The 15,259-nt window shown below is 54.5% G+C and overlaps 2 protein-coding genes and 1 non-coding gene across 3 annotated transcripts; 2 read left to right on the forward strand and 1 right to left on the reverse strand.

Moving 5' to 3' along the window:
* Positions 1–153: 153 nt before the first annotated feature.
* B0H65DRAFT_433053 (uncharacterized protein) lies at positions 154–7,682 on the forward strand (the record flags this gene model as incomplete). Its single annotated transcript, XM_062825039.1, has 5 exons — positions 154–858; positions 939–2,498; positions 2,610–4,694; positions 4,854–6,837; positions 6,907–7,682. The coding sequence occupies 5 exons, from the start codon at positions 154–156 to the stop codon at positions 7,680–7,682; spliced, it is 7,110 nt and encodes a 2,369-aa protein (XP_062678209.1).
* Positions 7,683–8,636: 954 nt separating this feature from the next.
* On the forward strand, positions 8,637–9,578 carry B0H65DRAFT_579676 (Alpha/Beta hydrolase protein; the record flags this gene model as incomplete). The annotated part of the gene is made up of 1 exon (XM_062830771.1): positions 8,637–9,578. The coding sequence occupies one exon, from the start codon at positions 8,637–8,639 to the stop codon at positions 9,576–9,578; it is 942 nt and encodes a 313-aa protein (XP_062678210.1).
* Positions 9,579–10,558: 980 nt separating this feature from the next.
* Positions 10,559–10,649, reverse strand: B0H65DRAFT_t408. Its single transcript has one exon. It is a non-coding gene; the product is annotated as a tRNA-Gly (tRNA).
* Positions 10,650–15,259: the final 4,610 nt, after the last annotated feature.

Genomic DNA, 15,259 nt, shown 5'->3' on the forward strand with positions numbered 1-15,259 from the left:
TTCGGTTTCTCCGTGCCGTTATGTCGTTTCGTTTATCCATGTTCCCGAGGCTGCGATCTTGTATGTTCACTATACAGCTACAGGAGTATAGCAAGTAACTGGTTATCACTGTCCATCTATCATATTGACTACCAAACCTAGAGGCATGCAGTGATGAACGGCCTTTGGAAGCCAGAGCGATTCTCGACCACCAAAAGTCCCATCAAAGACCAACCACCAAGTCCCGAAATCCGTTCGAGCACCATACAATCCCACGAAAAACCATCCAAACTGCAACCAACAACAACAATCAGCGGGCGTCCAGCCCCCTACAACCCATCCATCATGTCACCTACCTCTCCGTCAACCTTACAACTATCCGCCAACGACGCCATGGACCTCCCCACCCTCCTCATCCAAATGCAAGAAACCATTTCCCAAATCCACACCACCATCACCGCCCTCCAGCCGCCCTTCTCCTCTCTTTCGGGTGGTGACCCCTACCACATAACTTCCCCCGAAGAACGCTTACAACTAACCGACCTCGCCACCCGTCGAGACTCGGCCATCCGCTCTTTACTCACCGCCTTCACGGCCGAGTCTGAATCCCTCTCGCAAAAGCGGCGGGTAGAGCGGGACGAGATTTTGGAAAGAAGAAGGCAGGAGGACGAAGAACTACAGAGAAGAAGGAGGGAGGAGGATCAACAGTGGGAGGAGAGATTGAGGCGAGAAGATGAGGAGAGGGAACAAAGGTTAGAACAAGAAAAGGGCGAGGTGGAGAGGGAGACGGACGAGTTGATGGGTGAGATTGAGAGGGGGTGGGAGAGAAGGTGGGAGGAGGGGAGGGGGGTTTTGAGGGGGTTGGAGGGGAGGAGGAAGGTTAGTCTTTTCCCCCTTCCCGGGTTGGACTTGATGGTGTGATTTGTCTGGATGATTGGCTAACGAGGAATCAAAAACAGGAACTGAATCGGTTGATTGAGGAGAAGCTACAGGCGCATACCGAGACTCCATTGCCGCTTAACGCGAGAGCTATTATATCGGCAGCGAGGAAGGCGAGTACCGCCCAGATGCTCGTGTCGGAGCAGACTACCGAGCCTCAAGAGACGGCCGAGACGAGCGAGCCAACCGAGACACGGATCATAGAAAGGGGCTTCCTCCCCGCTGCCGCCTTCGAGAACGCTCCTCCCGACCTCGACCGAGACTGCTACAAGCCCGAGGCCGGAACCCAGCAAGAGGAGGAAACACTTGCGCGCGAGACCGACGTCAACGAATCCGGTCTGGCAGTCCACTTACAAGAAAAGATGGCATCGATGAGCATGGACAGCCTCCTGAACGAGCCCAACGAGTTCAGCGTTGCTGCCCCCGACCTTGTTGATTCGAGACCTACCTCTCCCGTTGGCCGGACTCTATCTGCTGTGGACAACGAAGAGCAGGCAGACGCCGACAACATTCACAACACTGCCCTCGAGCCTAATCCTGCTGTCCTGGAAGAACCGTCTGATGTCCAAGAACGGCAGCTGGAGATCAAGACGACGGAAACCACAGACACAACCGTGGACGTCGAGTTCCAAGGACTGCCGATCCGGGCGCATCCGATGGATGAGAACCTCCATCTCGATGAGTTCGCTAAGGTTGAGGAAGAGGAGGGGACGGCTGATGAGGGAGAGCATTGTGGGTTGTGGGTTGAGCACCACCGACGATCCGCTGAGACTGTTGTCGAGCGAGCTGCTACTGGGACATGGACTGCAGAGTTCCGGGGGAGACATGATAGTTTGGGTATCATCCATCCTCCTCCTGCTCCCCCCACTGCCTCGGACGACGGTGACGGTGCTGCAGCCGCTGCCGAAGTTGAAGAAACAGCTGTTCCAGCTCGGCCAGCAGCATCTGACCAGGAAGCATCTGAAACCTCCGATTACACACCCTACTCAAAACCCACCACCCCAGTCTCCCCAGTCACACCTGCCAACAACCATGTCACCGACGCCCATAGTCATACCAACCCTCCCGACACCGACCTCCCTACCAATGCCGAGGCCAACACCGAGGCCGACCTAAACCCAAGCCCAACCCCAAACCCAAACCCAGAAGAAGCCCACCAAGGCGCTGCTCTCCCCGATACCCCCAGTGATATCGACACCGTCCCCTCAGACGCAGACGCAGACGCAGACGCACACTCCAATTCCATCTCCACCGCCTCCGAGCGCGGTTCCTACTCCGACATCAAAGAGCCCGAGGCGTCTCCTATTTCTCCTACTGCTGCCAAGGCGGAGGAAGAGGATGATGATGCGGATTTTGTTGCTGAGCAGTGGCAGCAGGATGGGGCACGGGAGGTGCAGACGCGGGCGGCGTTGGAGGAGGGGGAGGGAGAGGGGGAGGGGAAGAGGAAGGTGCTTGGCCCTGATAGTCTTGTTGATTCTTTTGTTGAGACGGTTGATGCTATTGAGGCTGTTGATGCTGTTGATGCTGTTGAGGCGGTTGAGGCTGTTGAGGCGGTTGAGACGGTTGAGGCGGTTGAGGCGGTTGAGACGGTTGAGGCGGTTGAGACGGTTGATGCTGTTGAGACGGTTGATGCTGTTGAGACGGTTGATGCTGTTGATGCTGTGGCGGGCAAGGAAGAGGGAGAGGGAGAGCTGGGGCAAAAGGGAGGGCAAGAAGAGCATGAGCATGAGCACAAGCAGGGCCGCCACGAAGAAGAGCAAGCCGCTGAGGAGGATGTTGATGCAGAAGCGGTGGAAACCAAGGAAGTCCTAGAGAAGGAGGTCCTCCAAGGCTTGGTCCATGACCCCGTCGGCCGGGCGCATGATGAACAGTTTGAGTTGGAAGAGGAGGAAGGGATGAGGGCGAGGGGAGTGTTGGAGCCGTGTGCTAGTCGAGTGGATTTGGCCGATGGAGAGGGGGATGAGCAGCTGCAGGGTGAGGTTGACAAGTATGAGGAGGCGGAGAGCCCGGTCATGGGTGCTGAAGGGGTCATTGAGCCACCTGTGACGATGGAGGAATCACCATCTCCTGGTCCCGGACCTGAGCCTGAGCATGAAGCTGAGTCTGAGCCTGAGCCAGTCCCGTGCCCGGTTGAGGAGCTGGTTCGTGAGCAGGAGGAAATGGGACTAGGTCGACCTGAACCACACGACTCGGCCGAGTGTGAACAACACAACGAGAAACATACACCGGTGCAAGTCCTCGACATGGACCACCACCCCCTCGACCACTCCCACGTCTCCCACCTTGACGTCGTCGGCGTAGCCCTCACCCACAGCGAGAAAGTGCACATGCGCCACACCCCCCTCGAAGAAGGCGAAGAACCAGCGCATTACTTCGTCAACCAACATCATGTACCGCACAGCGCTGATGACTTCTACACCCCAGCTGAGGGTATCCTGCCCACTGGCGACGCTTACTATACTCCACATGATCAACTTCCAGAGCACGTCGATGACATAGAGTCGTATGCCCCTCTTGACCATGCAGACGAACAGGCAGACGAGGAGGCACACCACGAGCGCGAAGTTCCCGACGTCAGTGAAGAGGTGGAAGAGGATACCCAGCCTCGATACCAGCTGTACGAACGTCCTTACACGCCTAGCGACTTTGCTCCTACGCCTGGGTTGGAGTCTAGTTTTCCTCATGTTGAGCATGCCCAGGAACACGAGCATGTTCAGGCGTACGATGGGCAGCCAGAGGTTGTCGTTACTTTACAGCCTGATGTAGCGGAGGAGGCACATGCTGAGCACCACCCACAAGATGCGCATGCGGACGGTCATGGAGATGAACAAGACACCGAAGACGATGAAGAAACAGGTCATCAACTCGAGCGCGTTCCTAGCCGCCAGGATGTCAGAGAAGAGCAAGAGAGTCCCGAGCCTAGTGCGGATGACTTTCCTGCTGTTCCTGGACAGGCGGTTGCTACTGCTGAGCATGAGCATGCTACGCAATTTGGGGATGTGCATCATCGTGACATGGAGCCCGGGCCTGAGCATTACATTGATCGTGAAGATGAAGTCGATGAGGGCCAGGTTCATGAAGCCTCGTCGTCGGAGTCTGAGGATGACGACTTTGAGGGTAGAGGTGATGTCGTTCTTCACCACCTGGATGCTATTGCTGAGGAGGAGGATGAGGCTGTTGAAGCTGAGCTCGGCGATGGTGTTGAGCGTCGGGATATGGCCGCCGAGACCGAGACCCAGGCAGAGGTTCGTGTCGAGGCTGAGGTCGAAGCTGCCTTGTCCGACGAAGACGACGTCCGCAGCATTCCCGTGGATGAAAGCAACGCGACACTTCACAACGACGTTGTCCAAGCCGGCGCCGGCGCCGAAGCCGAAGCAGAAGCGGAAAATGTTACCTCCCATCCCCAAGACGTCGTCGAGTCTGCACCAGCCGACATCCACGTGTACGACACCACCACCCACACTTTTGTCCGCCAGCAAACCGATCGCACCGAAGCCACCGAAGACGACTCGGACGTTGACAGCTCAACCGAACCCTCCGAGCCCGAACGGATCCACGAAGAAGATCCCGATCCCAGACTCTCAGAGGAGCAACCTGCACTCGACGATGCCCCTGACCTCAAGGCCGGCCATCCTCAAACTACCACCGAGGAAGAGCACGCCTCGCATGAACACCAATCTGATGGCGAAGATCACACCCATAGCGAGCCTGGTCCCGAAGACGACGAATACGACCCCTTCCGCTACTCACCCCCCAAGAAAACTACTGAAGGGCAAGTAACCACCTCCACCTCCCCTTCCCCCACCCTTACCATGAGTTCTTCGGTTAAAGATATCACCTCTGACTCTTCTGCTGCACATAGGGATGATGAACATGTCGTTAACGAAGCCAACCCCGAATCACAGGAACAGGAACAGACTGTCGAACACGTGGAGGACGATGTACGCGTGGACGCCCCTGACCAGCCCGACGTCGAACGATCATCTGACAAGGTTTTGAGTGTGGAGGAGGCGATGTCTGCGATGAGCCATGAGCAGGTGGCGAGGAGCGAGAGGAGTTTGGCGGAGGAGTTGGAGGATGTTGGTGAGGAGGGGAGTGACGAGGGGCATGACCAGCACAGTCATTATGAAGAGGAGGGTGCTCAGCAACAGAGGCATCATGATGAGGAGTCCCCTGTTGGGCAGGTGGCGGTTGATGACAGAGAGCATGATGGCCCCGGCTATCGGTCTAGTGATGAGCAGGCTAACCGGGCTTACGATCATGATGGCCACTCACACAATCACGACGAGGTCGAGGCCCAACCGTCACAGCCATGTGAGCCTCCGGTCTTGCAACTCATCGAGCCTAGCGATACCGAGAACGAGGAGTTCCCTTCGGAGACATCATCCATCTCTGGTCATCCGCACGCTGTTACAAGGGAGGAGGATATGGGACGGGACTGGAGTGAGGTAGACCAGTTCTTGTCCGAGTCCGACTCCGAGGACGAGGTTGACGAACCTGCCCCTGAGCATGTGGAGGAGGCTGGTGCGGCCGCCGCTGATACGGTCGTTCATGCACATCCCACCGTTGATGTCGACATCGATGCCGAAGTTGAAGCTGCTCTGGAGACCCCGGCTACCGAGTCCAGTCGTGCTGAGGACACGGCGGCCGAGCTCCATGAGTACTATGACGAACAACATGGTGAGATGCATCACTCCCCTGAGGTTCCTGCTGCCTACGACGACCGCCATGATCAGGACAACAGAGTACCGACCCCTGGTGACGAACAGCACCACCAATTCCAGCACTCTGACGAGCACGACGACGACGATAATAACGTTATCAATCCGGCGCCTCATCATCACGATCTCCCCCCTCTCACCATCCCCGCCACTCCTCCCTCCCCAGCCCACGAAGACTCTCACCACGACGCCCACGACGCCCAGTCCCCAGAGGAAGAACAAGAGTTCATCCCCCGCGACGTAACCAACCGCCCCTGGCGCTCCGACACCTCCAATACCGTCCCCACCGTCTCCTCCCCTCAATCCGCCCGCAGCGGGACCACCCTCTCCTCTGGCCCTAGCTCCCCCGTCGAAGGGGAATCTGCATCGGGACAAGACCCCAGAATCCGTGACAGCATCGGCCGTCCCCGCGGGGTGAGCTCACTGACGGATGGGGGAAGTGGAACTGATTACAGCGGCGGCGGGTACGGAGCCTACGTGGATGGTGGTGCGAAGGACAGGGAGCCCGTGCCGAAGGGCCCGAAGGTGATGGAGATGTGGCATCAGCGAGAGGCTACCTCTAGTTTTTCTCGGTCTCGGAGTGAGGAGGTGAGACTTTCTGGAGATAGTGAGCGGTCTCATAACCGTGGCGCTTCAGGCAGTGGCAGCGGCAGCAGCGGAGGAGGTGGAGGCGGAGGAGGTGGAGGAGGAGGAGGTAGCTCCCTCTTCCAACGCATGCGCTCCGTCTTTGAACAATCCTCCTCCTCCGGCGCCCCAGCTGCTTCTGCTTCTGCTTCTGCCCCTTCCAATAACCGCGTCTCCATGCCATCCTTCTTTACCAAGTCCCACACCTCCAGCCCTTCACAGTCTGCCTTCCTTGAGAACACAGCAGCAAAGCAAAGACCAATGAGCACCTCCTCCTACTCCAGCTCCCGCCACAGAAATCAAGATGGGGGGTACGCCCAACCCGCGGCAACAGAACAAGTAGATGAAGCCGACGAAGCCGAACAGGCTGGCGAGAACAGCGCTCTCTTGCATCAGCACCAGCACCACCAAGACGAACAGGAAGCGGATGAGGGCAGTTCTAGCGACGGCTACGATTCCGAAGAATACGAGCGCGAAAAAGAAAGGGAAAGAGAAAGAAGAAGAGAAAGAAGAAGATATGAGAGGGAAAGGGAGGAGTGGAGGGAGAGACATGGGATGTCCGTGCATGCTTATGGTGGGGAGAGTAGTTCGGTGAGCAGGTATGACTATGGGGAGTATAGGCCGGAGTAACCACGCTCGGGAGACATGCCCGACTCCGAGCTGGACGGGAAGGGTGGTGGTTTGGTGAGGGTTGTGGATTGGAATGGGAATGGGGATGGGGATGGGGATGGGGATGGGGATTGGAATGGTCATGGGCTGAATAATAGAAACAGAGTGGAAGTGGGAGTTGGATCCGGAGTCTGGTGGATCGATTCCCGGTTACGATGGAACGGAGATGAAGATCCTCTTCCGCTGAAGAAGCAACAAGTGTTGCAGCAGCTGGTTCCATTGGCAGCGGCAGCAGCGACAGCAATAATTGACCCCCTCGACGCAATCGACATCTGGCGGCAAGGCGTGCGCTGCTGTCCACCGGGACCACCAGTGATCATCTCATCGAGTACACCAGTCATGAACAGACCTCGGGGCTGCCGCCTCGATCTTTCAGAACATGAACTCATGACAACTACCAGTACCAGTACAGCCGCCCCTGAGGTCAACGTCAACACCAGAACCTCAGCCACATCAGCTTCGATGACCGTCCCCGACCCCGAGAAGGAGTCCACCACTTTTAAGGCCAAGGACAAGCCCAAGGAAGTCATCGGTCCCTCCCGCCTAGCCCACTCCTTCACCCAAGGCTGGCTCTCCCGCCTCCGCACCGCTCAATCCTTCATCAACCGCGCCCGCATGGAACGGCAGTTCGAAGACAACGTCGGTTATCACTTTGAACGGATCAACCCCGCTCCTCTAAAACTCGATTGGAGGATGTTGGAAAAGGAGTTGGGGGTGGATAGATACATGTATCGTCGGACTGAGCACTGAGGCGGAGGGGTATGGGCGGAGGGAGGAGGAGGAGGAGGAGGAGGAGGAGGAGAGGAGGGGGAAGGAGTGGGGGAGGGCGGTTTATTGGGTTTAGTTTGTCGTTTCCTTGCAAGGTCTTGTTTGATCTTGTAAAGTTCAAGACGTTTCCATCTTAGATCAGCTTGAATGTCATTGATCATGGAGTCTTCCAGATTCTCGGTATCTAGAACTGTTTGTTGCCGAGTGGCGCCTCTGAACTCTGATGCTTCACCTAGCATCAGCATCTTACCTCTCTCTATCTTAGCTCTCTTGATGCTTGAACTATCCAACCAAATTCTGCTGCCCAGTGGTCCGGACATGGAAGTGTGCTTGCACGATTCATCCATATAACTATTGCGCATCTCCGCCTCCATATCGGTCGTACAGATGGGAAGTCCCTGCCAAGAACGGCCAGGATCACGATCTTCCGTATTGCGCCCGGCAAATTGGATACATCAACCCAGATTAACCCAGTGGCAGAAGGGCCTGCGCTACTTGATCACCAGGCACACACATCCGTACAGCACACGTACTACCGGGGAATGTCTGACCCATCATGCTCCTAGTACCATCTTCAATGCCGACATCCGCCTCAACCTCGTGGCAATTACCCCAGAGTTGCCATTATGGAAAATCTGGGGAAGTGCTGATCGGTGCTTGCCGCCCCCGGGTAAATCGCATGAAGTAGCTCAACTGTTCCCGATTGGACCCCAACTCGTGGCTCCTGGAGTATGGCAAAATTTCAAAGTCCTATTGACGACGAAGCTATATCCAGACGGAGGCAATGAAATACCTAGACTACCTCTAAGGTGACTGTAGTTGACGCCCAATTATCCTCTTATACTACCGTCCACCCTCCTCTCTCCCTTCCACAAAGCACCCATTTATTCACCTCCCCCACTTCTCAACACCATTCATCCACAGTCATCGCACGAGATGAAGTTTCTCTTCCTCACCGCGGCCCTCTTCCTGGCCACCCTCACCACCGCCCACCCCGTCTTCGACGACCTCGTCACCCCCTCCACCCCTCTCGGCTACAAGCGCGCCCCCGCCGCCTCCCTCCGTCAAGTCTCCGACTTCGGTCCCAACTCCTCCAAGGTCAAAATGTACATCTACGTCCCCGACAAGCTCGCCGCCTCCCCACCCATCATCGTCGCCATCCACTACTGTACCGGCACTGCCCAGGGTTACTACAACAACTCGCCCTACGCCCACCTGGCCGACCAAAAGGGTTTCATCGTCATCTACCCCGAGTCCCCTTACTCTGGAACCTGCTGGGATGTCTCCTCTCGTGCCACCCTCACCCACAACGGCGGCGGCAACAGCAACTCCATCGCCAACATGGTCGACTACGCACTCAAGACGTACAAGGGTGACGCAACCAAGGTGTTTGTCACCGGCTCCTCGTCAGGCGCAATGATGACCAACGTCATGGCCGCCACTTACCCAGCCCTGTTCGCCGCCGGCATCGCCTATTCGGGAACCCCCGCCGGCTGCTTCTACTCCCAATCAGGCGGAACCGACGCATGGAACAGCAGCTGCGCCAACGGTCAAGCCCGCGGCACGCCCCAGGTGTGGGCCAAGATGGTGCATGATATGTACCCGGGTTATGAGGGCCAGAGACCCAAGATGGAGATCTACCATGGCAGTGCGGACAGCACGCTGAACGCGAACAACTATAATGAGACCATCAAGCAGTGGGCGGGCGTGTTCGGGTATGATTATCAGAAGCCGGATGCTACGCAGAACAACACGCCGCAGAGTGGGTATACGACTTATACGTGGGGAGAGGGAAAGCTTGTGGGCGTGTATGCGCGCGGGGTCGGGCATACGGTGCCGATTCGGGGGAGTGATGATATGAAGCACTTTGGTCTGTAAGCGGTCGCCGAGGTACGGAGAGGGAGTGTCGGTCGATCGGTGTCGGGGAGAAGGTTCGGTCGTCGAGATGTGGTCGAGTGTCTAGGTCGTTAGCCGTGAAGCTGGCTAAGGGTCTCCATCTCTTGTTCTCGTGCCACTTCTCCGCCATGAAGCTTATTGTTGCCTTGATGTTTCCCTGGCTCTTGTGCTTGCACCTTTGATCGTTTCATTCGCTCCATTCACTCTGACAGAAACATCGTTTTCGTTGTTCTCGTCGGGGTGTCATCAACAAGTGGAACTCTGTCGTGTACTAGAGGTAGTCAAAGAGGTAACAGTTGGTCGGTAGCAGCGTGCGGACTGGAGGTTTAGCAAGATGAAGTCATCGAAGTTGAACGCGTCGGTTGTTTGGCACCGTTGCGATGGTAATGGAGAGTCGAAGAAATCTCGAGCTGGCCCTGTTCGAAGGTGAAGTTAGCGTGTATTCGGGTTGACCAAGGAGAGGTGAAGCTTGGCCAGGAAAGTCATGCAAAGACTATAGAGCCCTTCAGAGTGTGTTCCCGGTGTTTTGGTTGGAAATTCATTGACATCGACGTCGTGGTCGCTGAGTGGCAAGCGAGTGATTCCACAGTGCATCCAGGCTCCCGAAGAGAGCTGTCGGGCGGATAACCCAGAACCCAGCGCCTATCTTGGGGACGGTTTACTGGCTGTTTCACAGGGGCAGTAAAAGGCAATCCGGAAGGCTGTGAGTCGGAAGGTGGTAGGCGGTACGGAAGGACGGGCTTATCGGCCGCCCGGGCAGTTCCAGTCAACCTCTCAGGTTCCAGCTGTGCCTTCCATGTCTCCGGACCCAAGCTACTCCCACCGCAGCAGCCCCTTCCCTTCAGCACTTCCAACCGCTCAAACAAGTCAAGAACGACAGTCGGAAAATATTGAAACGGGCAGGAGAGATTGTCGTCACTGTCTTCACCAAACCAAAAGCAAAAAAAGACAAAAAAAAGATGTGCTAGAGCCGGGATTCGCACCCGAGTCTCTGCCTCAACTCCAAACTTGAGTTTGGGAGGGCAGTGAGTTAAACTACTACTCCACTCTAACCTTTTTTGATTTGTTGGTATTGGGGTCTCACCAGGGTACCTATATACCGCGGTATCAAGGTCGACTGGCGCGTCCGTGCTTGTCTGGGTTGATGCCGTGGGTGTCGGTCCCGAGCTGCTGGTGCCGGCCGAGGCGGTGGTTGTGGTGGAGTGGCACCTCTGCTAAGGGCTAGGTAGCTGTGTCAGCGATTCAAGGTAATTGAAATGGCCCGCCTGGTCAGGTGTTTTCTTGGTTTTGTAGTTCGTAGCCCCGGTGAACCTTGATGGCCAGGGCGGAGCGTCTGGTGATGTTGTGGCCGGTGGAGGAATTGCAAGTCAAAACACTTGCACACAAACCAGCAACAAGGACAAAGATTTCGACAGGCATTGACAGGATTGTGAGCAACAAGCGCCGTTCAAGCTACAAAGACTCAATCACTGCCCAAAAAAAAATGAAAAAAAAAAATGATGAAGAGTGCAAAGTTCCTCTGCCACTTGCAAGTCAAAACACGGGTTTCCCCACAATCGCCACCATCATGATACCATCGCCCATGACGAGACAAAAAAGGAAGAGAGAGAAATGAAAAAAGAGATGCGCAGTCCAGGAGTCGAACCCAGGTCTTTCACTAGCTCATGTATGCCCCCAGAGTCGGTCTTTGACAGTGGTTCGCCGGGGATTTCAACCCAGACAACTAAGAACGGCTTTAATGGTGAACGCGTTGACCGCTACGCCAATTGCGCTTGTTTCTTGTTGTACTTTTTGCACAAAGACCTGATACATAAACCTCCTGTCAGGGTCCCTGCCATTAGTTGCTCTTGCCGGCAGCTGGAAAGCTTCTGTTTGTGCCAGGCTTTGGCACCTGCCGGTATATGACGACACATGACGGCTCAAGGATAGGAGGTAAACGCTCCGTGGGTGCCTGGCTCTTTCCTTCTTTCCCTTCCTCTTCCGTTCACTGCCCTGTCTGCCAGATGCGCGAACATCACCCCTGACACCTTCATTGAGTTTTCGAGACATGACGTCACTGCCCGTTCTTGACTTGGTGGTTGCCCAAAAGCTGTCAGCAGCAACTTCGGAATGGAAGCCAAGGGAAAGATGCAATAGAGATACAAAGTTCTGCAAGCATTGTAGACGGGAAGCAGTCAAAGTCGGCACTAAATATTTCTTGCTCGCTGCCATGAAAACCTCTGAGTTCACACGTTCTCGGTTGACTTTTACGTTGTTTTTGTTGCTCACTGCCTGCACATCCCCTGCGTCTTGCATTCCCGTTGTGTTACGATCCAATAAGGAATCACTTATGTAAGCAGCTAGGTAGACCAATCAGGGCCGCGCCGGGCGCCGGCGCCGTGAGTAAACGGCGCCGCGGCCACGGCGCAAGGGCGCCGGGTGGCCGAGAATAGCCTCACCGGCGCAGCGGCGCACACTGAAGGACCAGTATATAAAGAAGGCCTTCCCAGGCCTTCTGTCTACTGGGCTCTTCAGCAAGCAATAGCTTTCACAATCGACCAGTACCTTTTGGCTACTACTACCGTTGATCATATTCCCAGCGATATACTCCTGTGCTTGTAACGGTTCGTCACACGTTGCTATGACCCTACAGTTAGGCGTTCGTCAAGTTACCTCTAGGAAGATAGCATAGATAAAGTTAAACGATGCAGCGGTGGCAACAAAACAAGCAAGCAACCTCAACTTTGACAAAAGATGTTTGTTGCCGTTCGTTCATTCCTTAATCCGTAACTCAGTGGCGTTTATTGCTCCAAGCCCGTGAACATGCCTGCGAATCCAAACTTCATAGCGTGCACCGCCTCACCTGATGTTGAGTCGTTTCTTCTCTTTCTCTTCGATCTTTCCTTCTTGATGCCGAACTTGAGCTCAGATTCTTTGATTCTCCGTCGAGGACAGTTCAGACTTGACTAGGTATATATCTTCGGTTTTGATCAGAACACACGACACACACAGAAGAAGGAATGAGCCATTCTTCTCCAATTTCGATATATCAGTCCTTATTAAACTTACACTATCTACCTTACTTGAGGCACCTCTCTCTCTTCAGTTTCCAAGAGGGATAACTTCAACCTCCCAGCCTAGCCTTCCAACTACCCTCTTGAGTCCCTCGGCTGCGTCTCGTCCGAGGATTTACCAAGCGGTGACCTCGTAGATGATGTCCAGCACATCAGCTTCCAAATCCTGATGAGACAATTTGCGTATGACAACATGGAGACCAAGAGTCATCCAGTTGAAAGCATCATTGCCCTAGATTCTTCCATGGACAATGAAAACGTTAGTGGCTGACCCTGCCTCATCATATATGCGAATCTCTCCGAATCTCAGTCAACGGCGGCTCCCTACGTCAGATTCATTACTGCGAGGATTGGTTGGGCCTTATCACGGCCATGTACTCCCTGGGCGCCCTCTGTTCTATCCCCTTGATCCCCCTCTTCAGCAACCGCTACGGCCGCCGCACCTCCATCCGAATCGCTTGCTACATACCTACTAAGCAGCAGCCGCCATCATGACCTGATTACCCAGTCCGCACCAAGTGCAAAGCAAACCCACGGCAGCAAGCTAAGCGCTCTCCCACACTGCCCAAGTCTTCTTGCACTGGCTCGTGAGAGGGATGAAGTGAACTGAGCAGAGGGCGCCCAGGGAGTACATGGCCGTGATAAGGCCCAACCGATCCTTAACCGGGTGCCCAAAGTCGGCGGCGGAGATCGCGGTCGGGTTGTTGTTTGAGTTGAGCTCTCGTGCGGGCATGACATAATCTGGCGGTATATTCTGGCCAGCCTATTGAGGTTGACCAATTGTTGTTTGAGGTGTTGAAAAGGGATGGTGCCGGTGTGGCTGGTGTCTTGGTTGGTGTTGGTATATAAAGGTATCTCGAGGTCGTCCTCCAAGACCAGCTTGTAGATCATAATTCTGATTTCAGCGGGGAGGACGAAGAAGGTGATCTTTCCGTGTTGGTCCATCGTTGAAGAAGTTTACCGGTCGGCAGTTGCACGGAGGTAAAGAGAACGGTGAGATGAGAAAAGAAAAGCAGCAGGGGAACATGGAGGGTTCTTCGGCGAGACACTCTACGATTTAAACGTGTCGTGAGCATTTTTACTTGAGATAATCTCACTCGCCATGGAGAAATGGTCAGAAATGCAAGCGCAAAGTCCGTAGCGGCCGAGACAAAAAGCTCACATCACGAGTTTCTCACCACCAAAACATGAACCCCTCACCACCAAAAAAAGATCAAAAAAAGATGTGATGCGCAGTCTAGGAATCGAACCTAGGGTTTCCACATGATCAGGTCCACGGCCCGGTACCAGTCTCCAGAAGCCATCCCTCTCCTCGGGTGATTATGAACTTTTTTGGTTTTATTTTTGTTTTATGAGAACGGAACCAATGCAAGATTTCCAAGAAGAGAAAAGCAAAGAGAAAACCTACCCACACCCATACTTTTCCTCCTTGCACCCATATATCCACCCGTGGCAGCTGTCATCAAATACCGCCGTTTTGGCGGGTATTTTCGCCTTTGTTCATCCCTAGAGGTACCTCTAGGTAGCATACCGCCAAAATCGCCAAGTTCACCAACTCCCATAGAATCGCAGCAACATCAATGCATGCGTGCAGTGTAGATGAGTCCTTTTTATTGTTTACTTGCCCCTGGTGATCTTGCTTCGTTAAGCCTCGTTTAGGACGGTTATCGCTTTCCTCTCCCAATTCCATCCCTCGCCTCATTTGGCGGCTCAAGTCTTTTTTTGTGGTGGTATTGGCTGGTGGTGATGCGAGAGGCGGGCCAAAAACTTTACGAAATGGGGTAAAATGTAACGTACATTGAAAGGTCGAAATTTCACGGCCAAAAGGTGGATTTTTGGATGTCAAGTATCATTGCCTGTCAGGGGCTACCAGGGACCCTAACCCTCTAGCACTATAGGTACAAGGAGGAAAAGTATGGGTGTAGGTAGGTTTTCTCAAAGCAAAGAACGCCAGACCATGCAATCGAACCCAGAGCCTCATGGGGATGTCTGGAGAGGGGCCCGGGCCGTGGATTACTGTGTGGACGTGTTAAACCACTACACTAACCGCGCTTTTTTTGTTTGTTGGAAGAAGGGGCGGGAGACCTAATACATATACCGCCTGTCGGGCCCGAGAATGGAGCGGGAAGGGTGCGATGGTACTTGGTACCTGGTGCAGGTTTTGGAATCTCTGGGGCTGGTCTGGGGGATTGGGCTGGTTGGTTGGACTTCGGACGAAGGTCTCTGGTTGCTTCGACGGTTGGCAGGTAGTGCGGGACGGTGACGCGTTTAGGTAGTACCTCTAGACTGCGTTTGTTCTGGTACGGTTGTCGTATAAAGGGGTCTGTACGACTGTTTTTGTACGAAAACCGTACAAAAGTTGTGTCGTTTGGTCAGTTGCCGTGAGAAAATGTAATCTGCGACCCCCTTATGTCAGCCTCGTATAGCCTTGTCCGGGTTAGGGTTATATATGGCCAAAAAATCGTACATTTTTCGGTATGATCGTACAAAACGACAAAATGTACCGCATTGTCTTGGGCCGTTCGTTTTTAGGTTCTTAGGAAATTAGGCATATATATGCTAGAATATGTGCGTTTTATGCCTGAGAAAAATAGTGGGGGAGATAGCGTG

The sequence above is a fragment of the Neurospora tetraspora genome (genome assembly GCF_033439725.1).
Source record: "Neurospora tetraspora strain CBS 560.94 chromosome Unknown B0H65scaffold_7, whole genome shotgun sequence".
Lineage (NCBI taxonomy): Eukaryota > Fungi > Ascomycota > Sordariomycetes > Sordariales > Sordariaceae > Neurospora > Neurospora tetraspora.